The sequence below is a fragment of the Emys orbicularis genome, chromosome 1, assembly GCF_028017835.1.
Source record: "Emys orbicularis isolate rEmyOrb1 chromosome 1, rEmyOrb1.hap1, whole genome shotgun sequence".
In the NCBI taxonomy this organism is placed as follows: domain Eukaryota; kingdom Metazoa; phylum Chordata; order Testudines; family Emydidae; genus Emys; species Emys orbicularis.
This window is the reverse complement of record NC_088683.1, coordinates 201720455-201745715: the sequence shown is the minus strand read 5'-3', so window position 1 is coordinate 201745715 and position 25261 is coordinate 201720455. Positions and strand designations below refer to the sequence as shown.

The following is a 25261-nucleotide window of genomic DNA, read 5'->3' as shown; positions in this document are numbered from 1 at the left end:
TGGGAAGTGGGTCTCGGGGGGGGTGCTGGGCTGTGAGGTGGCGGGGGAAGACCTGTGTGTGTTGGGGCACTAGGGAATGGAGGTTCCGTAGGGGTTGCTGGGCAGTTGTGGTGGGCAGGGCCGTCCTTTGGCATATGCAGCTGCGTAGGGAACCTGAAAATTTGGGACAGCAGGTAAGAGCGGGTCAGCCCCCACACACCCAGCACATGTGGCAGTCTACTTAGACAGGGGCCATATTCACAGAGCCAAATGCACCAGCGCGGCACATTCTGTGTGAGGGAGAGGGTACGGGGGTCTCTGCGGGGAACTGTGACTCTCCGCCACTGTGAGGCGGGTCGGGCGGCTTGGTATCCTTTGGTGCCTCGCCCCTCCCCACTGGGCTGCGAGCCCAGGCTGCCGCAGCATCTGCTACATACGTAGCTCAGTGTGTGTCAGCATTTGGGGGAAGTGTGTGTCTTCTAGGGGTCTGCGGGCAGAGGTGGTGGCTGTGCCCCAAGTTGGGCATAGGGGCACCAGTTTAATAATACTGCGTAGGGCCCCATAAATCCTAAGGATGGCCCTGTTGGTGGGGCTGTGGGCAAGGGTTGTGTTGTGCAGGGTGCTGTGCATTTGGGGGTGGGGGAGGTGCTGGGCATAGCGGGTCCAGGAGACTCTGGCCATAGGGAATGGGGGGGGGGGGTGTTCCGGTGTTGGCCAGGGGTGCTGTGTGGCGCAGCATGGGCCTGCCCCCGAGGGGAAGGGGCATGCTGGCAGCACAGGGTCAGGCGGGCCACCGTGCATCTGGCAACTGCTAGTTTGTAAATAGTGCCCCGGCCATGCCATGCCCCATTGCCTCTGGCTGGCCCCTCGCCATGCTCCATTGCCTCCATGGGGGTCCACAAATATGTTTGGCGCCAGGCCCACAAAAGGTTAATCCGGCCCTAGGACTACCTTCTCACATCCTGGGGGGTGGTTCCTTCCAAATAAGGGTAGAAACATTAGCAGTACAATGCAGCAAAGAAGACAGTACTGTTATCCACAGTGTTCCTGTTCTGTGGATAGCAGACTCTAATGCAGCAACTTGCACAAGCATTAAGTTCACTAAACACACCATGCTATACATGAACATTGTGTTTGTAACATGGCAAATTTGAGAAATTATTTTGAGAATAAATTGTGGGACATTTTTCTCTACATCTCTATTGCTTTTTAACACAACAGATAAAAACCCTGTAGCTCCCAGTCTATTGATATGAAATTCAGAGTCTGGAAGTCCGTTTGAATTCCTAATCTTTTGGACATCTGATTTCTAGAAGTCAGGAATATCCCCACACATCCTCATTTCCAAGACAGCAATATGGAACCTGGTAATATTAAATTCCTAAAGAGAGTATCCATGTACATGGGTTTTCCAACCTTTATGGAATGCATCTGAATATTAATTTGGGCAGGCAACACATGAAAGTATATGCCTCAACTGAAATTATCTACTTGAACCCACCAAATCAAGCCTCTGTTGGGAATTCTATCATGTGGAAGCAAACCGGATGGTTATGACCACTGACATCCTTCACCTGTACTGTAGAATAGAGTTGTCCTGGTTCAATCCAAAAATTCAAAGTGGAATACTCCCATTGTCTTTGAGCAGGTCATAAGGCATTTCATAAGCCTTATGTGCTGATCCGAGTCCAAAATAGGCACACAAAATTAAAAGATATCTCCTGTGACTAGCATATGCCTCATTCTTATCTGGTTATGCCAGTATGTCCATATGAGTCTTACATGCCTATTGCACGTAACTATTTCAAAGGAAATGCTGCTCCTAGAAACTGAAGACTTGTTGTGACAACTCCCTAGGTGACCACGATGCCAAGTTTAAAAAAAAAAAGAAAGCCTTATTGCAACCTATTATTGCACCACACAAGCCATGGAAAGCACAGGTAGTTCACAATGCGCCAGGAAGTGTCAGCCTTTTGGTTCCAAAACCCATAAGTATACCCTGAGCATAGAAAGCAGGAACAGTAAAGTGGTGTCAGTGCTACTGCAAGAAAAGTGCACTGAACTGTGTTTAGACATTCTGATGTTTACTGAGCTGAGAAGGCATCAGAACATCTGCATACACCAGCATGCTAAGAAAAGCAATGAAGCCAGCACAAGCATCAAGGTGTATTGGGCCATCCATGTAAGAAAGTGCTAAGTCAGGCTAAGGCAACAACACACCTTGCTATACCCAGGGCAGGCTCTAACTTTTTTGCCGCCCCAAGCAAAAAAAAAAAAAAAAAAGAGTGCCGCCCTCCATAGCGCTGCCATAACACACCCCCACCGCGCCGCCGAACCCCCCCAGCCCCCCACGGAGCGCTGCGCCGCCAACCCCCCCAGCCCCCCGCGGAGCGCCGCGCAGCCGAACCACCCCCCTGTGGAGCGCCACCCAGCCCCCCGCGGAGCGCCACCCAGCTCCCCGCAGAGCGCCGCGCCGCCGAACCCCCCCAGCCCCCCACGGAGCACCGCCGAACCCGCCCCACTGAACTCCCCCAGCCCCCCGCGGAGCGCCGCACCGCCAACCCCACCCAGCCCCCCGCGGAGCGCTGCGCCGCCGAACACCCCCCCCCATGGAGCGCCGCCCAGCCCCCTGCGGAGCGCCGCACCGCCGAACCCCCCCAACCCCTCACGAAGCGCCGAGCTGCCGAACCCGCCAGCCCCCCACGGAGCACCGCCAAACCCCCCTGCCGAACCCGCCAGCCCCCCGCGGAGCACCGCCGAACCCCCCCGCTTAACCCCCCCAGCGCCGCTGAACCCCTCAGCCCCCCCCAGAGCGCCACCAAGCGCCGCTGAACCCCCCCCACCGTGGAGCGCCACACCGTGCTGCCGAACCCTCCCGCCGCCACACACACCTCCCGCCGAGCGCCGCCAAACACCCCCACCGCCGCGCCGCGCTGCTGAACAGCCCCCCGCCAAGCGCCCTGCCGCGCCGCAACACCCCCCCCGGAGCGCCGCTGCCGAATCCCCCCCCAGCCGCCAAAACAAAAACAACCCACCCCACCCCCAGCACCGCCCGACCGAACCCCACCCCAAAAAACAAAAAACCCTGAGCGCCCCCCGCCACCTCAAGATTGGCCGCCCCTAACCAGGTGCCGCCCCAAGCACGTGCTTGGTCGGCTGGTGCCTGGAGCCGGCCCTGGCTACACCTCAGCTAGAGAAGATGAGGACCTGAGAAAAATGTTGGCAAACCTTTGAGACAGAATGAAATTTCTTCACCATTCAAATCTAATGTGCCACTCTGTATGAAGTCCCTGGCATTCAAAGGAGCTCTTCCAGTTCTCTGAAGTTGCGTTTTTCTCTCCCTCTCCAATGCATAGTTTAGAACTGCATGCTAACTATCCAATTTCAGCTGGAAGATGACAAAGCAATAATGCACCAGACTGCAACAAAGTTTTGCAGGTTGAGACAAACTAGAAGATGTCATTTATGAATAAGGTGTATGGCTATGGGTGTTTGTTCATGATGGGTTACTTGCTAGTCTACTTCAAAAGGTGTGTTAGAGGAACCAAGTAGAAAAGGTAAAACAATAGCCAAGAAAAGGAACATCCCACACATCAAACAAAAGCCAGGATATTAGGGAAAAGGCAACTCCTTGGCCCCAGCCCTGGTGACATAACTGTTTGGCCAAAGCTGAGAGGAGAGGGATCAAAGGGAACACTAAAATACTAGAAAGCTTCAAAGATCCTAGAAAAGGGAGGGTGTTGTATTAACTGGGGGACATTGTCAGGAGGTGGGGCTCAGTGAAAAGAGGACAGACGACAACTGACAGACACACAGGGTACATCTACACAGCAAAACAAACACCGTGGCAGGAAGTCTGCTGGGCTCACACTATGGGGCTAGAAACAGACATTTGGGCTTGGGCTAGAGCCCAGGTTCTGAGATCCAATGAGGGAGAAGGGTCTCAGAGCCTGGGCTCCAGCCTGATCCCAAACATCTACATGGCTAATTTTAGCCTCAGAGCCTGAGCCCTGGGAGCCAGAGTCAGTTGACCCAGGCTCTGAGACTGGCGGTTGTGGGTTTTTTGCAATTTTTTTTTGCTGTGTAACATGCCCACAGAGGCAGAGAGGTTTGCTGCAAATGTGCAATTTGCCTTCTAGGCCAGAGCAAAGAGAGAGCTACCTAAGCAAGGACAACCTGATAAGTTAGGACAGTTATACATTGAGGTTTTGCTTTACCATTTTAACTCAATGTACCTAAAGACTGTATTCCTGTTGTCTAATAAATATCCTGTTTTGAAAAGGCTGTCCTGTGTCCAGGGCCGGTGCAAGGATATTTTGCACCCTAGGCGAAACTTCCACCTTGCCCCCCGGAGCATCGCTTATTATAAACTTTCAAAAATGAATACTGCATAATGTGGAATTGTTCATTAGAATACATACACATTCGGCTTGAAAATTTATTAATTTCGCTATTTAGTCTACATATTTAATGAAAATAAATGAATAACCTGACAGGGTGTGGGGCTGGCTGGCTTTGGGCAGGGGGGTGCAGCAGGGGTTGGCTGGAGACGGGGGTGTGGGGCTGGCTGGCTTCGGGCAGGGCAGGGGATGTGGAGCTGGTTGGAGATGGGGTGCGGGGTTGGCTGGAGACGGGTGTGTGGGGCTGTCTAGCTTTGGGCACGGGGATGCGGCAGGGGCTGGCTGGAGACAGGGGAGTATGGGGCTGGCTGTGGTCAGGGCAGGGGGTGCAGCAGGGGCTGGCTGCGGGCAGGGGATGTGGGGCTGGCTGCGGGCAGGGGATGTGGGGCTGGCTGCGGGCAGGGGATGTGGGGCTGGCTGCGGGCAGGGCAGGGGGTGCAGCAGGGACTGGCTGGAGTTGGGGTGTAGGGCTGGCTGCGGGCAGGGCAGGGGCAGGGCAGGGGGTGCGGATAGGGCGGGGGGTGCAGCAGGGACTGGCTGAGGGCAGGCCTCCGGGTGGGTGGGGCTGGCTTTGAGGGCAGTGGGGAACCACCCTGCAGCACTCACCGGCGGCGCGGCTGGGGCCAGGTCTCTGTGAGTGCAGCCCTGGCCCTGCTGCAGAGCTCAGGGGAGTGGGGGCGGGGCGGGGGCCCTGGGGAAGAGCCAGAGCAGCAGGGAGCAGCGCAGCGCCCCCGGCGGCCGGAGGAGGAATGACATCACTTCCCGGCCGGCCGGAGCTGATCAAAGCCACAGCCCCCCCTCGCACAGCGGCAGGAAAGAGGGTTACACGTTCAGCCGGTGCTGGGTGAGCATCCCAGACATTTTGGGCACCGCTTTTTGGCACCCTCAAATCTTGGCGCCCTAGGCGGCTGCCTAGTTTGCCTAATGGTTGCACCGGCCCTGCCTGTGTCAATGCAAACATCTGCTGTTTGCATAGCTCCCAAATGGCTAAGTCTCCAACCGGTGTCCAAATGCCTTTGGATTTGCCGAAGGGCATGGTGAGAAAGAGGTGCTGAAGTCAGGGAACCAGTCTTGGAGTAGTGGGGCTTCCTGTGGAAAAAGTGGAAGCAATACACTTCCAGAAAGACTGCACAGAAGTCAAAAACTGATTATTACAGCTGGGATTGGTCCCTTAAGAGGGAACAGGCCCCACCCATCTGTGGTCAGTTAAGTGCCTCCTAATGCGGGGGCATGCATCATATAAAATCAGAGAGTTCTTCAGAAGAGAAAGAGGAAACAGACACTGCCAGCATGGTGCGGAAAATAAGTAATCTTGGGATCAGCAAAGGAGTCTGCCTCTGGGGACAGCCTGGGAAGGGGTGGCTGGATCTGCCATTTATTAATTTTGCTGGGGACTGTACTTAATAGTGGCTGAGGAAAAACAGCCCAGGAAGAGCAGATTTAAAGAGGCTCTGTGGATTATAGGTTTGGCTTGGGACTGTTCTTAAAGTGGTCTTAGAAAGAGGAGGCTGCAGAGGGCAAAAGTCCCAAGGGCCAAATTATTCTGGCTGGGCAGTTGGGGAAATCTGTTGGGGAACTGGAAATTTACAATTGTGCCAATAAACAAGCCCAGCCAGGGTGTAATAACAGCAAGAGACTTGTGAAGCTCCTGCTCAGAGATTTGAGAAGGGGGAAACTGAAGCCAACCCCAAACAGGTGCTACAGAGCATCTGCCTCTGAGATATTTAAAGTGGTGAACAGATCAGCAATACAATGAATGTACTACCAAATATCCAGTAGGATGACACTATAGTACAGTTTGATGTACACAGGTGCAATTCCCACTGAAGTCAGAGGAAGTTGCCTAAGCTAGCCTTACACCTGTAACTTTCAGAGATTTTTCAGCCATCAACAGTTTGATTATTTACAGTGAAATCCCTCATATTAAACACAATAATCTTTGGAAAACAGCCATAACACCTGGAGCCAACCAAATCTGTGTCACCAGTAAATGATCATTTCCAAAAAGTAATACTTCACCATTAGCCATTGAAATATCAACTGACGTGTTCTCCTTAGAAGAGAAAAACAAAACAAAGGAAGACTATCTACAAAAAAATCCCCCAAAATGGAAGAATGTGTTCCAAACTTAAATACTGCTGAAGAAATAGGCTATGATTAAGAAATGCTATTTTCAAAATAACTTTTTTGGGGAAAGTAGTCCCAGGAGGTACATCTGCAGCACAAAGCACTAACGGCTGCATAAACAAGAAGAAGAGATGCAAAACTATATCCAATTACAATTTGTATGTATGATACAGTTTTATAGCTCCTTTAATTAAGGATCGCCCAGCACCGTCACAAACTCAGGTACAGCTATTAAGTGATTTGCCCAAGGCCACACTAATTGATAAAACTGTACACTGAACCCAGGCAATTCTGACTCCAAGTTCAAGTTCCCTGCTCCAAAAAGGAGACAACACTGCCTTCTCCAAGGTCACAGTTATCTGCAAAAGTTAAAGGTGTCCCGTCTCCCCTCCCTCCCCCCCGCTTCTTGAAATTTTTTTGATCTAAAGCCAGAGTTTGGCTCTATTACAACAATTAGGTGAATTAGGGACGTTTTATGTCTACCTCTAAAACATTTGGCACTGACCACCATCAGACACTTGAGGCCGGGCCAATGAATGGGGCTAAGACTGGGCTATTCCAATGCATCTCTTGGAAGCTACAAACTAATTTCTGTGGCCTAGCCACCACCAGTGACAAAGTGCCACATGAGGTGGGCATGGCTTACACATGTATCCTCCTAGACTACTATAGTAAAAAACCAAACAATTCAAAAGCTCAAGGGATGTCTGGTTATTTTCGATTTACCTACAATGTTTGGAAACAAATTTGCCAAACTTTCACAAGGGCATTAAAAAACAACCACCAAAAACTGATTTTTTTCTGGGGGGGGAGGGAATGGTAGAGGGGAGGGAGACAAGAAAAACATTTCTACTCTGCTCAAAGTGCCAAAAGGTAAAATAATGAACGTTCCCCAAATCTAGAACTAGTTAGAGGAAAATTCATGTCATGTCCAAATGCTGTATTTTCCTTTCTAACTACAGGTTATTATCCTAAGCAATTCCAGCCTCACTTTCACAGGACTAAGCAGAACTATGCTGGGGAAAAAAGAAACTATCCTATAAAACATACTATCCTGTCCAATAAGTATTGAGGATTGAGCTGGGAACACTCACTTAGATCTTAGAGATTAAAAATATTCAAATTTTGAAAGAAACCAACAATTACCTATAGCAAGTTATAAATTTACATGAAAGCTGGAAGAGCGTGTCCTGGTTCTTACTCCAAGTCAACTTTCCCCATAAAACAGGAAACTATTTTTAAAATCCCATATGACAAGAATAAGAGTGGAAAAATTATCCACAAGACTGGAGTCAATTTTTTTCAAGTATCAGTGCAGCATGTATCATGTTTTGTATAAACAAGAGCCCACTGATAAAGTAAGATCTGAGCTGGAAAAGTTTGTAAATGGTGACTATTCTTGCCATTCTGTCAGTCAAGAGGAATTATCAGTCAAACTAGTAATTGCAGTGCAATCATAATGAGAAAACTAATTTACCCCAGCAACATACAAAAATCATTGAAGTATACACATTGAATTATTTAAAGCAAAGATGATTCAACCATACCAGTATCTAGAGATGTATATGTGGCACCACATTAAAATCAGTTGGATTCAGGTTTATAAATTTTAGTGATCATTTGGCTTTATGGTGGGGGATTTAAAGGATCCAATTTTCCAAAGCCATTTCCATTTGATGGTTGTGTGTTTGCCCTTCATTTATGATCAGTAGGAATTCAAGAACAAGTTGAAAATAAAACGTTTGTTATTTTCAAATGTAGAAAAGAATTTCACATTTAAATACATCTCAGTTGTGGGTAAAAATGTTACAGCGTATGGGTATCTGGTTACTAAACAGACAAGTATAAGCTCCGTAACTTGCTTCGGCATTAATGTGCATAATAGAATTTGCTCTGTTCTTACAAGGCTGAGATTTTGCTTTTATGCACATCTGATCTGGAAGATCACTGTTTTATTCTGGATGTAGTAGTGCTTGTTAGGCTAGAACGATCAAGACAAAGTTGCCCAAAACTATTCTTACAACAAGCATCCACTATTTTCCTTTAACTCCTTCAGCTAATATTTACCTGAGAAAAATCCCTTTTCTGCCTCTACCTCTGCATGTTAGCTAAGCTAGCTGAATTGTCTGGGAGAAGGGTATATTGATAGTAATATGTTTAAAGTTAACAGAATTGACACCAGCACATACAAAGCACCACTGGCACCAGGAATTCCAAAAGCAGGATTAAGGAAGCTTAGCAGAATTCTCTTTTGAGGCTGCTGTCTACATATGCTGGCATCTACTACCAGCAACATAGATGGGCAAAGATTGTCTTTTCTGTGGAGACATCACAGGACTTTTGCTGATGTTTCAGGATCCACATGGTAAACAGAAAGGCTAGTACCAAATACCAACCAAAATGGTATACCAGAAGAATATCCTTTTTCTGGAGGAGCAGTAGTAATATTTGTTCCTCACATTTAAGTAATTTTGCAATACTTAAAAGCAAAACTAGAAACTTTAGGATCAACAGTCTGACATCAGCCTGCCTTTGTCAGGCAAAGACTCTTTCATATGTAATGAGAACAGCAAAATGCTAGTTAGGCTGCCAGTCTCAAGTTTGAGGTTATTTTTATAGTTATGCTGTTTCTTGTTCTAGCGTTTCTTCTAACACTTTAGTTCCAGAAGTATCATCATCATTAGAATAATTTCCTGAATCTCGAGTGCTCTGTTTAGAGTGTTTGTAGTCTTTAAAATCAGTTTGATCTGTTTCCTCTATAACAATATTCTCAATTATACAACAATTTTCTGTTGGCTCCTCTGAAGTTGACAGATACGGACTGTTGAAAGGTTGTCCACCAAGGCACTGCAGATGGGAAGAATGGAAGGAGAGAGGAAAAACAAAATTATTAGTTATAAGCTTAAATATGGCTTTGGTTAATGCAGCTGCTTTGCAATCTTGTTCCCATTATATTCTATAGTACAATGATGTCTCTACTTATAGTATGGCACCTTTTTTTAAGGAGTTAATAACTTAGCTATAAAGGTTGCTTTGGTATGTAAATACAGACAAGTACAAAATGTCTCTAGCTATGTCTCTAAACTAGTGTAAATGGTGGATTCTTGGTAACTTGAAGTCTTTAAACCATGATTTGAGGACTTCAGTAACTCAGCCAGAGGTTATGGGTTTATTACAGGAGTGGGTGGGTGAGGTTCTGTGACCTGCAATGTGCAGGTCAGACTAGATGATCATGGTGGTTCCTTCGGGCCTTACAGTCTATCAGTCTGTAGCGGGGTTGTCACCCCGCTCCTGCCCTGAAGGGCTTAAAACAGCCCTGGGAGCGGGCTGAGGCAGGGAAGGAAAAGCGCGGCTGATTGGGGAAAGCTGCCTCAGCTGGGGGCCACGCCCCAATCAGGCCATGGCTGGCTTAATGAGGGCCCAGCTGGCCCTTATAAGAGGGCTGGGGCCAGAAGCCAGAGACAGACTCTCTCTAGCTTTGAGAGGGAGGGACCTGAGAGAAGGTACCTGGAGTGGAGCAGGGCTGGGGGAATAGGGTGACCAGATGTCCCGATATTTAGGTGTTTGTCCCGTGTCCCGACCGATCTTTGGTCGGGACGCAATTTGTCCCGATATTTCACTCCGCCAGTAGCATTCAGCTTTTTTTTTTTTTTCTTTTTTGGCTCTGCCGGCGGGCAACCCCCCCGTGTCCCGATATTTTCTTCCTCTCATCTGGTCACCCTATGGGGGAAGGCCAAGGGCGCTGTGGAACTCCGGCCTGGAAACCCCCCAGGCTGCGACCTAGTGGAAGGCCAATTAGGTACTGGGGTTGTAGGGGCAGCCCACAGGTAGGCAGAGGCAGCAGGTCCAAACTCCCCTTGCCTATGATAAGTTAGGGTTACCATCTGTCCGTATTTCCCCGGACATGTCCAGCTTTTGCGTCTCTAAATAGCCGTCGGGGAGGAATTGGTAACAAGGTTAAAATGTCCGGGTTTTTTTTTCTCCTTAGCCTCCCTCCTTCCCTTCCACGCAGAGTGCGGCTGCTGATTGGGCGGCTGGGCCGATTGACCCACTCCCATTGGCCTCCAGCAGCCAGAGCCCTCCCCTGCTCCCCCCTCCCTCTGTCTGCAGCCCTGTGTAACACACAAACCGACCCACCGGGCAGCGTGTTTTGCAAACACGTGGAGCCAGAATGGTAAGGGGAGTCCGGGGGGGGGGCAGTCAGGGAGCGAGGGAGTGTTGGATGGGTCCCCGGCCTCCACCTGCCACCCCCCCTCCGCACATCCCTCCCCCGCCCCGTGGGCCCCCCTCTCCCTGCCTGCCTCTCCCTTGCCTGCTTGTACTGCCAGAGCCAGCAGCAACTGCTGTCTGCTGCCCCCGGGTCCTAGCGTCCCCCATCCACTAATGGGAAGACAGGCTGCCCTTACCCTGCCCTTCCACCCTAGTCCTGAGCCTCTCCAACGCCCCAAACCCCTCAGCCCCAGCCTTCATCCCTCCGCACCCTAATCCTATGCCCCAGCCCTGAGCCTCCTCCTGCATCATGAACCCCTCATCCTCAGACCCACAGCCCTCACCCCTGCATCCCCTCCTATCCCCAAACTCCCTCCCAAACCCCCTCCTCCTTCCCCCACACCCCCTCCTGCCCTCAAACTCCCTCCCAAAGCCTGCACCCCCTCCCTTTGCACTGCCTCCCACCCCCAAACTCCATCCCAGAGCCTGCACCCCTCACCCCCTCCTGCACGCCCAACCCCCTGCCCCAGCCCAGAGCCTGCACCCAGCACCCAAATTCTATCCCAGAGCCTGCACCCCTCCTGCACCCTAATCCCCAGCCCAGGACCTGCACCCCAGACCTCCTCCCCCCACCCAACCTCCCCTCCCAGAGCCTTAGGCAGGTGGATAAGGGTCGGGGCAGTCAGGGGACAGGTAGGGTCCTAGGGGGGCAGTTAGGGTGAGGGGTTCTCAGCAGGGGGCAGTCAGGGGACAAGAAGCAGGGGGGGTTGGGGTTCTGAGGGGGGCAGTCAGGAGGTGGGAAGTGGGAGGGAGTGGATGGGGGCTGGGCGGGGGCAGGGCTAGGGCGGGGCTTCCTCCCCAGGTGTCCTCTTTTTTGATTGTGGAAATATGGTAACCCTATGATAAGTGGCTTTTACACTGCAGTCTGCCCCAGTGAGCGGGGGCTAGATGGTGACAGACAGTAGCCCATGACTGAGGCAAGGTGGGGATAGAGGGTTGGGGGTTCCCCAGGGTGGGGAGACCCTGAGACTGTGGGGGTATTGCCAGGGAGCAGCACCCCAAAGACAAGGGGCACCGGGTCCTGGGAGGGACACGGGGGCCAGCGGCAGCAGGACATCGGCCTGCAGAGGGCGCTCCGGAGGCTGGAAACACTAATTCCCTGAGACGACCAGCAGGAGCACTGCAGGGATGAGTCGTGCATCATCACACAGTCTATATGGCCATAACTAATTTCTCATTTTTTTACTGTGCTAATAAGTACAGTATTAACCACTTACACAATGTGCTCAGCAAAATACAAAAGATTATACAGACTCTAGGCCCTTTGGAGCAGGAAGCTACTACACCAATATCACAAGTACACACTTTGAGACCCATATTTCAAAGAGAGGAACATGCCTAACATGCCACAGAGGTACCAACCACTCTAGTTGAGAGAGTTCTGAGACCAGCAGGAGGAGAGAGAGAGAGGAGATCTTAACTTTACTCTATATGCTGTCTAGACCATCTAGACAAGGACTGTGTAGAAACAGTTCAGCCCCTAAAGTTTCCAGCACAGGAAATGAACAATTTGGGAAAGGCCTAAACTCCTTAGTTCTAGTGAGATAACAATAAAACTATGTCTGAATGCTAATCTACACTCACCCTTATGAGCATGAGATCCAGGAAAGATAACCAGTACATTGATTAACATGAAAATCTGACATTACTTTAGGATAAACTTGGGGTGAGGTCTAGGTACATCCTTGTCCTTATGAAAAACAGTAGAAAGAAGGTCTACCATCAAAACATACAGTCTATCTATCTAGAAGAATTATGGAACTGCAATTCCTATTATAAAGTTGCTTTTATGGAGAGAGGTTAATACCAAGTTTAGATCCCATTAGGAACTGGATTTCCTACTGGCAGATACAAGTTCAATAAACCCTGCAAAACCTTCTAACAGTCATATGAAAAAAAGATATTTATCATTAATAGGGAAATGAAAAATTGCTACTGCTGCCAAATGGACTAAGTGAGGAAACAGATTAACCCATAGATTTTAAGTGTAGTAAATATTCTAAAATATATTGAATAGGAATGGTTACAGGATCAATATCCTAGTCAGTCAGCCATAAAATACATTTCTCCATTTAGAATCATAACATTTTTCTAGTCTACTTTTCTAGAATTGATTAATACATGTTGCACACCTACAGAACAAGGTTTCTTAAAATCTGTTTTACGTCCTATCATTCATGCCACTAAATATAGTGATTTTGGATCTGGATAAAAGACTCCTTCTACTGGGAAAGCAGGTCCATCATTACTGGCACATGTTTGTATTTCCCTCTGCAGGAGTAGGAGGTTCATGTACTATTGCTGTCTTGGCCACGCTAGAGCGACTGGTATCATTTTGGCCGAGTCTTGTCTTAACTTTTTCACTACCTTCAGCACTTATCTCTAGGGAACAGATAAAACAATTGCCAGAGCACATCACAGCTTTAACACACTACCTCAAGAAGTTAACTTATCCTATATTTGCAAGGAACTGACAGTTAAACTACTTAGTTGAGTAAATAGGTGAAAATGGAACTAAAATGAATAAAGGAGCTAAAGACAGAAAACAGAGCTGTCTACAACAGCTACAAAAATTAAGCTCCTCATCCATCAACCACAGTACAATTAGGAGTGTTGGGGGGCAGAAGAGAAGGGAACATGAGTTGGAGACTCAGAGGAACTCATGGGAAAGGAGCACTCCCCATGAACTTTCTTCATTCTCATCTACTCCACTTATTCTTTATCCATCAGCTACTAGAGGATGTAATGTCCCATAAAAAGTAGGTTTTTTTTAAAGCAAAACCTGAAGCTTGGAAGAAAAACATTTGCACAAAGGCATTCCTTTATTTAAAACTAAAATTTGATACGGGCTTTCCCCCTTCTTTGGGTCAGCTTGACAAGGTAGAAATCCTAAAATGTTATTTCGTAATGGCTTTCAATAGGTTGTCCCCCTTTTTTCCATACAAATTGAAATATCTGCTTATCACAGATTTAGAGAAATCAGTAATAATCACAAGATATCAGACTAATTCACATACTTTATCATTAAACTCTTGGTATCTAATCCTGGCAAGCCTCCCTGACACTATTCTTTAGAACAATGAATCAGATATATTATGTGATGACATTCTAGTGTTCTTTGAGCCTTGAATAGTTACATTCTTGGAAAGATAGTCAAAACCTTACCTCTATGTTTGAAGGAGGTTTGTATGATGGAAAGAACGCATATCTGATCCATCTAGATATATAATATATACCAAAAATCAAAAATGATGCAAAAAGGAAAAAGGCCATCATGGCGATTACAAAGGTTTTCAAAATAGTCAGAGGTGAAGTTTTATCTAAAAAATAAAGAAATAATAATTAATTTATCTAGGTATTCATGAAGTGTCCCATCACCAAGATCTCTATATTTAAAGATCATATACAACGTAAAGGCTACACCATAAAACTTCACATTTACAGTGTTTCTTGAAAGCATTACATGAATATGAATAAATCTTCACACCATCCCAATAGCTTAGAGCATTCTACTGAAACAAAGCAAAAGGTTTTCTGCACCAAATTTAGGTACCTAGAAACTGCCATTTTGGATCAAAGCCAAGGTCCATCTAGTCCAATTCCCTGTCTGACAGTGGCCAGTACAGATGCTCCAGAGTAAAATGTAAGAACCACACAGTAGGCAGATGTGGGACAATCTGCCTCTCACATAGGTGTCTTCCTGATTAATAGTTGAGATTGCCCTAAACTTTGAAGCATGAAGTTTAATATCTCTTCCAAAATTTGTCATCAACAACAACTCTGGATATTCTTGATATCCAATCCCTTTTGGAAACTTGTTAAATTCTTGGCTTCAATTACTTCCTGTGGCAACAAACTCCACAATAATTTAATTTAAGCATTAATGGGACAAACATTTTAAGAAATTCACCTACTGAAGAAATACGAACACTTAAAAAAATTAAGTTTAAGTTCATATGGAAAGGGGTAGCATAGTGTCACAGCTCTAGGTATCCCCAGCAGCTTGTCACAGAACCATATTCTGCTGCCTTTAATCAAGATATTGTTTTCTCTATTTAAGGCTTCATCTTGTCAGGTGCCTCAATCAGCAAAGCACTGCAGTGTGTGCTTAACTTTAAGCAGGTATGTAGACCATTGAAATAATCAGGGCCAGAATTCTCAGCACCTTGCAGGATCAAGTGGATTTTCCACTGGCATCAAGTAGATTTGTGGAATAAGATATTAAGTGTTTTAACATGAGTAAGGATGGCAGAATCCAGCTCTTAATTCCAAAGAATTGTAAGCATCAGAGAATAAGCTTTCTTTTGAGGAACCTGGGATTTACTACAAGTGTTTCATCCATTCTACTCTGGAATATGCCCATTTTCTTTTCTCCCTTTCATTAGCTGTCTGCATTCTGAATATACTTTCAAAAGCTACAGACAATGCAGCCAGTACTTTCCACTTCCAGATAAGTGATGTAAAAACAAAATCCTACAGTCTGATGTATGGGGCATTATGTGCAAGATCAATGAAACAATTTCTATTTATAGAGTGTTGGTAAGGCATGGCTTGGATCCTAACTACAGATGTAGGCTTCTTACTGCGGAGAAAAAAAATAATCAAAAAAATCCCAAGAACAGTAAAATGGATATGAAGAATAAAAGGTCTGTCATATGAAGATAAAAGGAATTAAATAGATTGCTTAGAAAAAAAAGACCACATTTGGGGATTATAAGTGCCAATATGTAATAAGTAATGTTTATATGGGTGACAGTTTTAAGCCAACAACTCCATGTTACTCTAAGACAATTTAAATATTTGAAAACATTTCTAGCCATAAGGTCAGTTAGAAATTCTACAAACATCATCCCTTGGTGTTCACATAGGACAAAAATAATCCCCTGTGCTGGCCATGGATGGGATTTCACTCAGTGATGAGCTATACACTTTGCCCCCTTTTTACCAGTACAGGATCTTTTAATCCAACCCATTCCCAGAGAGAGTTTAAGACACAATACAATAAACTTGAAACTATCAAAGTATAATTCACACTTTTCTAACTTAATTCTGATTTGCATTTACTTTTATTTTCATGGACCATCCCATGTAACTAGTGTAAATTAAATCATGCTGATTTTTGATGTCACAATTCACAATAGTTACTTCAAATTTTACAGTATATGGAGAAATATGTCTTTCCAGAGGAAATTGCATATTTTAGGTTAAGTCATTTTATTGTAGCCTAAATTATAAAAATTTCTGAACTGAGTTTCAATATATCCCAAACATATATTTAAACTTTTCATACCATTAAGCGTTTTAATACATGCCACATCACTAAAATGACCATCTTTTTTAAATGCTGGTGAAAATGCTTGTACTTTCAAACAGTACAAAACCAACGGTGTCAAGTCAGAGATTGTGAATAACAACTGTTCTTCTTCTTTGATTTTCTCCTGAAAGAAAAATAAGAAATGCAAGTTAAAAAAACAGTATGCGATTGATTCAACTGTATTAAAATTGTAGATAATGCAATACTGAAAAAAATATTTTTGTATAATTTTAATTATACTTCACTCTTTCAAATCAAAAGTTTCAATTTCAAAACTACATTCAGAAAGTATTAGTTCGCAAACTAACCAACCATTTTCACTATTTTGAAAAGGTGCTTCCAATAGTACACTTCAAAGTTTGAGCTGTACATACAGCAAACTTTCTGGTATGTTTAAGTGTTCTGATATCTTTTCATATGTGCATTCTTATTATAGTCTTGTAAAACAAAGTTAAAGAATTTATTACACAAGTTTAAAAATGGAAAAATCACATCAAAATGTCAACTAAAAATGTGTGAATTCATAAATGCAGAGAAATTCAGTCTAACCTTAGGTCTGAATTAACTAGAAATGCCATACAAACTTCAGTGCTGAGAATTTAAAAAGAGAATATTTTTAGATCAACAGGGATATAATTCAACTAGTATTATGCCAGCTTTTTTGTTCCTCCTTGGAGTAACTGATATAAGAATTACTGGTTTTTGAACTGAGTGGCCATAAAGCTGCCAATAACTTTCTGAAGTAATTTTTTTCTCTAAAAGCCTGATCCTGCACCAGTGAAGTCAATGGGAGCTTTATCAATGACTTCAATGTGCACAGGGTCAGGTCCTAAATAAACTGCTTCCAGAGAGCCATGCAGTCAACTACTCAAAAATGATCCATCAGCAGCCATACATGCAAGATTCCTAAAATGACTGTACAGAGGCAATATCATGAAGGATAGCTGCCATCAACCAACCAATATTACCATCTTTGCCTACTTTATGATGTATACATCCCAGCAAGATTTTACATTTTATGTGAGCTCTGCAACAAGAAAATCATAACAAGGCTCTTTGTGAAATTAAACTTTTTAAGGGGGAAGGTCTTAGTGTAACATTAAAATCATGTTACTTATTATTACACCTTTTTAATTAAAGAAGTTTGAAAAAGTTTTTTTACCTCAGTATCTGAAGAATTTTTCCAGTACAGAACGCGGTAAGATAAGTCATAAAATTCACTCATGGACTTATTTTCAGACTCTCCTGGAGGAGTGAGATGGATACGAAGCGAATCCTTACTAGAGCTTACTGTTACGCTTGGAGGGCCAATTTCATCTTAAAACATTTCACACACACATACAAAAAAAAAAACACGTTAAAAATCTGTTAGCTAAAACGTGTAAATAAAAAATGTTACAGCTCTGATTAAACCCTTAACAGCAAAGGTTTTCAGATTTATGGCTAGAAATCTGGCTTTTACTAGTACCTTTACAAAAACAAATAGGGGGAGACGGGAAAGTAGGCACAATGATGTAAACGTTTAACGCTAATGTTTTAGCATTAATATTGTATTTGTTGTTTTTGAGCTTTCAGTCACACTGTGAATGATACTTCGAAGTTGTGATATATATCAGTCAAAATAGAGCTACTGAAATTTTAAAACATGCATTGCAATATCTACTTGATAGTTTAATTTAATAGGGAGAGCTAATGAAAACATGAAAATAAATGTTTTTATCCTGCTAGTATAAATAAAAATAAGTGTCACCAGATGGCAGTTAGTCTTAGTTATTTTTTCCTTAGTGTGCAAACATTATCCATTCTTTGAAGAATTGCTGTATTATTGTTAATTTTTGAGGTAAAGTATGTATTCTGTTGGGGGAGCTGTTGCAAACAGCAGGAGAGTTTGCACTCTGTCTTATTTCCTCTGTCTGAAGTCAATTCTTGGGGCAGAGCTTCTTCCTGAGAACCAGACACTGATCTATAGACTGCGATTTCCGAAAGGGGATTACATGCATGCTATTTGTGATCAACTGTGTTCAAAAGATTGGTGTATATAGCATAAAACAAACAAGTTGAACTAATATATCCAGACTCCATACCACCCATTTCTTCTCCAATGGGAAGCCCACATGCAAGGCCTTCACATCTACCACCCAGCAACAATTACAAGGACTATGACAGTCTTTGTGCTTCTTAAACTGATCAACTGGATTAGGAAGCAGTTCCTCTTTTACCCCCAGAGGTATAAGCCAGGCGAGAAGCATTATTGATTTTCAGCCTTCAGTAAAAGGGTAAGAAAAGCCAAATCTTATAAGGCAGTGGTCTCCAACCTTTTTATGCCCAAAATCACTTTTTGAATCTAAGGGCAACCCAGATCTACCCTGCCCCTTCCTCAAGGCCCCACCCCTTCCCCAAAGCCCCGCCCCACTTACTCCACCACCCCCTCCATTTCTTGCTCTCCTCCATCCTCACTTTCACTGGACTGGGGGTTGGAGTGCAGGAGGGGGTACAGGGTGCAGAAGGGGGTATGGGGTGCTGGCTCCAGGAGGGGACTCAGGGATGGGGGTTGGGGTGAAGGGGGTTTGGGGTGCTGGCTCTGGGAGGGGGCTCAGGGTGGGGCTTGGGGTGCAGGAGGGGGTTCGGGGTGCTGGCTCCAGGAGGGGACTCAGGGATGGGGGTTGGGGTGAAGGGGGTTTGGGGTGCTGGCTCTGGGAGGGGGCTCAGGGTGGGGCTTGGGGTGCAGGAGGGGGTTCGGGGTGCAGAAGGGGATATTGGGTGCTGGCCCCAGGAGGGGACTCAGGGATGGGGGTTGGGGTGTGGCCTCCTGCCGGGCAGCACTTACCTCCAGCGGCTCCCGGTTGGTGGTAGCTGCCTACCCCGGTCTCACACCATTCCCGCAATGCACCCCTGCGGCCCCTGGGGGACGTGGCTCTGCGTGCTGCCCCTCTGTAAGCACCGCCCCCACAGTTCTTCCAGCCCATGGGAGCTGCAGGGGAGCTGCTTGCAGGCAGCAGCAGCGCGCGGAAGGAGACCCCTGCCTCCCCGCCCCTGGGACCACAGGTCTGCACTGGCGGCTTCTGGGAGCAGGTTGGGGCCGGAGTAGGCAGGGAGTCTGCCTTAGTGGCAACCACACTGTACCACCGGAGATCGCGATCAACCGGTTGGTGACCACTGTTATAAGGTAATGTTTTCTCAGCCTTTTCAGGTTGAAACTCCTTAACTCCAAGTAAAAAACACTTTTATAGTAAATGTAAAGATGTTGAAAAAAATTAACAATGATAAAACTGGTAAGCCTATATAATTTGCGCATTGAAAGGTTGACAAAATGGAGGACACTGAAAAGTAAGGTGTGCAAGGAGTGCCAGAGCAAGATTTTCTTTATTTTAGATCAGCGGTTTTCAAACTGTGGGTCGGGACCCCAAAGTGGACCCCATTTTAATGGGGTCGCCAGAGCCAAAGCCCAAGTCCAACCACCTGGGGCTGAAGCCCTGAGACTTTGGCCCCCCACACCTAGAGCAGTGGAGCTTGGGCTTTAGCCCCACCGCCCGAGGCAGTGGGGTTTGGGCAGACTCAGGCTTCAAGTCCCCCCTCCTGGGGTCATGTAGTAATTTTTGTTGTCAGAAGGGGGTCGCGGTTCAATGAGGTTTGAGAACCCGTTTTAGATTGTAGTAAAGTTTTCAGTGCCTTGCAACCCTCTTCCCAGTCGTCTTTTATAACTTCCCTGGGAGTTACAAACCACTAGTTAGAAATAATTTTTTTATTAAAGCTAACGTTAAATAAATTATATAATACATAGGTTGAGAAAAAAGTGTCTGTACATCTGGGTATAGTGCTTAGATTATTCAAAAATACAAAGTTTGTTTTTAAAGTCATAAGATACATATAGTACATAATCAGCAATAATCCAAATTTAGGTGAATGCATTTAAGAATACAGTTTAAATATTTAGCCTCCATGCATTCGGGTACATTACTCATGAAAAACGTTATACAGAGAGTTGGTGGTAGAAAGCAAATTATATCAATGAGTGAAGATTGTCCCTCAGTAATTGAGAATTTAGGATAGGTTGTCCATTTAGAGAGAAACACAGTCCACCAGGAAGGTATTTGAGTTACTTTCCCAATTGCGCCTACTTTAGAGTATAAACTAGCATACATAGGAGGACCAGATCTGTAAGGAATCTCTTCTCCCACATTTATAGCACTCCACAATTGACTGGTTTTCTAGTTTCCCCCTTCTCTGACACATCAGGAACTCGCCCTGCATCCAAGGCAAATGCCAGATTAGAGGGACTCCTGCTATGATCTGGTATGCTAAGATTTACATAACAAAATGATTAATATAATATAGTTAATGAACGAGGAAAGTTAAAGTATGCAAAAAGTGCAGAAGATGCTGTGCATCTCAATTTTAGTTAGTAATTTGCTATTTTCAAGCCAGGAGTGAAATCCCAGCTCCACTGAAATCAATGGAAAAAACTCCCACTGGCTTCAGTGTTGCCAGTTTTTCACCCAGTGTTTCTACAGGGGAACTATACAAATAAGATATTAAAGATGAAAATGAATATACTGACTGCAGATACTAACGATGTATAAACCAACTGAGAAATGAAGAATGGTGAAGAAAATATATCCACTTACTTACTACACAAGGATCCACTTTTATTTCATTAGACCAACGTGATTTATTATATCCATTCATAGCCTGTACTCTGAGAAAGTAAATTCCACTAATGACTATGTCAGATGAGAAGTCACACTGTGTAGTAGTAACGTTTTCACATCCAGAAACAGTGATCCATTTATCTGAATAGTCTTCAGGAAGTCTCTTTAAATATCCACTAGAATAAATGACATTTTGTGGTCAATATGAACTCCCTAGTCTAATCAAACTGACAATATTTTTCATTTAATTTACAGTTGAATGAATATGTCCATTTCTGTTCCCTGTTTCTAGGCAAACATATGTAATGAATGTGTAAATTTATGTCAAAGACTTCTTCAAAGTCCAAAGCTGTATCATGCAGTTCTCGGTCAACTATTTTGTTGACATGCTCAAAGCATTCCATCAGAACTCAATCTTTTCATGGAATGTTCATTCTTAATTATAATGAAGAGTGGGGAAAATATATTAAATGCAACATTTTCAATGAAAAACTGAACAGATCAGGACATTTAAATTTAGATGAGGACAGCACCATTTGTGCACTCACTGCACATATATTAAGTTACACATTTGCAGCCTAACCATTAATAGTGTTTGAAAATCCCAGAGTATGCATACTGTGGGTATGTTAAAATTTCTTTGAGGACTTAAACATGAGAAAGTCAGAAAATGCAAATGTTAAAGTTCTCAACTTCAACTCACCAATTTCCTCGGTATTAAGACAGATTAGGAAATGTGAGTGTTCATCTTATAGGAATAGTATCTGGTACACATTTAGAAGCCTAGCCTGCAGGTGTTCAAAACTTCAGAGAGAAACTGAGTGCTGTGAACTTCTATGATCAAACATTGGTATTATTCTTGTAAGCACACCACATGGGTGACTGGGTGAAGTACCCATTATCTCAATGAGTACATCAAGATACTTTTCTGAATATCATACTTGAGTTTCTAGGAATACATAGCTTCAGAGGCCTAATCGAGGGCAATTTAGAGCAGTCAAGTTTACAGTCTACTTAAGCAGCAAAGCTTTAAAAACTATTTAACTTACCTGAGATATTGTACTGTAAAGCTCACGTTTTGATCATATTGATTATCCCAGGATAGAAGAAACTTCATGTTCAAAGCATGAACTTCCACATTCATTGGATAAGGTAGCACATTCCACGCTAAAATGTAAAGAAAACAAAACTCACCATCGTTGTCATCAAGAAGTCTTAAGTCATGTACGCTTATTTTTCCCCACAGTAAGAAAATCTGTATAGTATATTTTAAATAACTGTTTGAATAGAACTTTAAAATATTCTTTGATTTGCCATCATAGCAGTGGGTGCACACAACTGATTAAGTCATAGGGGTATGTAGCTCTCAGAGGGTTCTGTAGGAAAGCATCAGTTTTTAAATCAACAGAATATTAGACAGCCCAAAAATGTTAGAATATGGAAATATGCTGAGAAGTCAGTGTCAGTGAGAATCTGGCTGGAATAATGTACATGAATACAAATTCACAAATTACATATTCTGGAAGATCTGCAAATAAAGAGCACTATGATGCAACTGATGATGATCCCGTCATAGCATTATCTCAAATCTTGGGGATTTTACATTTCTCAAATCTGGGGGATTTTTACTCAGTGCAAAACTTAGCTATACAAAAGTAAAGACTCTGGAACAATAGACAATTCACTTTAAGCAAAACAAATTAAGCAGGATAGAACTTGGTCTGTACTTGGATGGGATACCAGCAAGGAAAATCTTGGTGCTACATGAAACTGTTAGTGATGAACTCCTCCCTCCCCAGGGACAGTACTCAAACAATATTCAATAGCGGTATTATGAGGTGGGGCACTCTGGTGGAGGTTCATAAAACCACGTCCAGACCCTTGTGGTCATTAAAGGTCTCATGGCACTTTTTTGAATGATGCTATTTATTGGTTTTAAAGAAGTCTACTATATGTACAACACAGTAATGCTGATAATTTAACCAAAGTTTACAAGCTGAAAAACATAAGCCATATACAGTTGAACATTACCATGGCACTTTCTGCAAGAAGAGGGATGTTAACCCTATTAAAATTCCAAATTAGATAACTGCATTAGAAATTTTTCTTGTGAAGACAGCTCACTAAAAATTATTATTTCCTAGTCTCTTCTCTCTTACCAGAATGAAAGCAGCATTTATCAATATATGTTAGTTTTATTTGTTCAGTAAGCCCTAACTCGGATCTATCACGTTTCCTGCAAGTTTCACTGAACTAGGGCATTGGCACTAAGAGGATAATTCTTTTTTTAAACTCATACTTGTTTCTGCTTTGAGGTAGCAGATTTAGTTACTGTTCTACTCCTGCCTTAACTGTTTGTTTTTGTAATCCATGAAAAAAAAAAAAAATCATTTATTTGGGTTTCATCAGTTACTTGGAAACTTTTAAAATAACCAGCTCCAGCTTCTGGAAAAAAGGAGGAAACCTTCCCTGGGGAAAGTTATCCCATAACTGTCTCCAAAAGGATTTCTTCTACCTCTCCTAAATCATCTGCGACCGATCGCATTCTGACTGGATTCTGGACCAGGTGGGCCACTTGTCTAATTCAGTACTAAAATTCCTATGTTCCTACATACACAGTATGAAGAGTGTAAAATCTTTCCAACGTCTATTTTAAAAAAATAAGTCATTTGGACAGAGGATAAATGCACTTTGCAAGACAATTGAGCTGCAAGCAAGTACATTCTACATCACTTTTTTGGGCTTCAGAACAAAAAAAAGTCAGGGTTTGCACAAAAATAGCATGTTAACTTGGCAAAATCATGCATTTCATAGAATCATAGAATATCAGGGTTGGAAGGGACCTCAGGAGGTCATCTAGTCCAACCCCCTGCTCAATGCAGGACCAATCTCCAGACAGATTTTTACCCCAGTTCCCTAAATGGCCTCCTCAAGGATTGAACTCACAATCCTGGGTTTAGCAGGCCAATGCTCAAACCACTGAGCTATCCTCCCCATTATGGAGACATACCTATCTCATAGAACTGGAAGGGACCCCGAAGGATCATCGAGTCCAGCCTCCTGCCTTCACTAGCAGGACCAAGTACTGATTTTTGCCCCAGATCCCTAAGTAGCCCCCTCAAGGATTGAACTCACAACCCTGGATTTAGCAGGCCAATGCTCAAACCACTGAGCTATCCCTCCCCCCCAAAAAAGAGCAAGGAATCGAACTTGTGTCTTTTAAATCTTAGGTGTGCACCCAAGCCACTGGAACATCCTTCCTCCCAGTGAACAACTAAACTGATTCAGTTTTTCCACGTATGCACAACAATATCTTACAGGAATTGAACAAAGTTTTATCCTAAACCAAACTCACAAATACAGGAATATTTGTTTTTGCATCTAGGAACATAATAGAACCACGATAATCTAAATGTAATGGTGCTCACTGATTATGTTTGGGTAACTGAAAATTCCTTTCACTATCAAAAACCTCAGTAGATGCTAAAAGACATTAAGCTGTCCATAACAGGGAGTTTGGATAACTGATGTTCAGATTATCGAGGTTACACAGAAATCAGTTGAAATGTTGGTAATTTTGCACAGTTCTACTACTTTGGAGCAATGGATTTTGAAACCTATCAAGCTAGATGTAGGATTTGATTACTAGAGAGTTTAAAGGATTTTTATTTCTTACCTTTATCTGTAGTTTTAATGCAGTACACTGGACTGAAGGAACCTACTTTTCTTTCAGAAATTATGCGTGCTTGAACCTTCAGACAGTAAGTAGTCTTTGGTGCAAGATCATAAATTGTGTCTCTGCGATTAATAGTTTTGCTTTTTGGCTGCAATACATAAAGAAACAGTTGTAAACAACATATTAAGATAATTGTTCTTTCCCAAACAGCCTCAACTTGTGATAAGAAGTGTTACTGTCCTGAAGAATCACTTGACGTCACCTGAACATATGACATTTGGATACATTCAGACATTAGGGATAAGGTAATATTTCATTTATACTATATTACTGGCATGCCAATGTAATTTTGCACATGTTTAATTTGTGGGAATTGTGAACCAGCTTAAGCTACAGTATACTCAAAACTCACCTGAAACTTACAAGGAGTACAGAATGGAAAGAAAAAAGCTTTAAATGTCTGAACAAAATAAATTGATTCCATGTTTTTGTAATGCTTTCTGCAATTTTGAAGTGAATTTAAATAGTTCCCTATTTGATAATAGTTTGCTGTAGAAAGGAATCCCAGCAATAGATTTATATTTTTCTTATGCTGCAGTATTTTTTGCATGTCAAATGATACATAATTTCTCTCTAGTCTTAATGTTCTGAAAGGTAATTTCTTATCTGATAATTGAGATTTTCCCAACTTTCCTACACCAGTCAGACAAATGTATAAATCCTTTTCCTGCCACAAAGCAGGAAGATAGAAGAGAAAAATAAAAATGAGGAAAAGGTAAGCCTGTACTGTTCAGCGAAATAATGGTAACAAATGACCTTAAAATGTATAGACCTTTCATACACCCGA

At 43.9% G+C, this 25261-nt stretch overlaps 1 protein-coding gene across 1 annotated transcript in view; it reads right to left on the bottom strand.

Moving 5' to 3' along the window:
* Positions 1–8150: 8150 nt before the first annotated feature.
* Positions 8151–25261, bottom strand: part of IFNAR1 (interferon alpha and beta receptor subunit 1) — a 35211-nt gene continuing 18100 nt past the window's right edge. Inside the window, exons 5-11 of the mRNA XM_065402726.1 lie at positions 24415–24562; positions 21788–21905; positions 20715–20914; positions 17252–17406; positions 16066–16213; positions 13941–14095; positions 8151–9353 (exon numbers count right to left, since the gene is read on the bottom strand). Coding sequence (XP_065258798.1) covers positions 9126–9353; positions 13941–14095; positions 16066–16213; positions 17252–17406; positions 20715–20914; positions 21788–21905; positions 24415–24562 — 1152 coding nt within the window. The 3' untranslated portion in view covers positions 8151–9125. The remainder of the gene's footprint in view (positions 9354–13940; positions 14096–16065; positions 16214–17251; positions 17407–20714; positions 20915–21787; positions 21906–24414; positions 24563–25261) is intronic.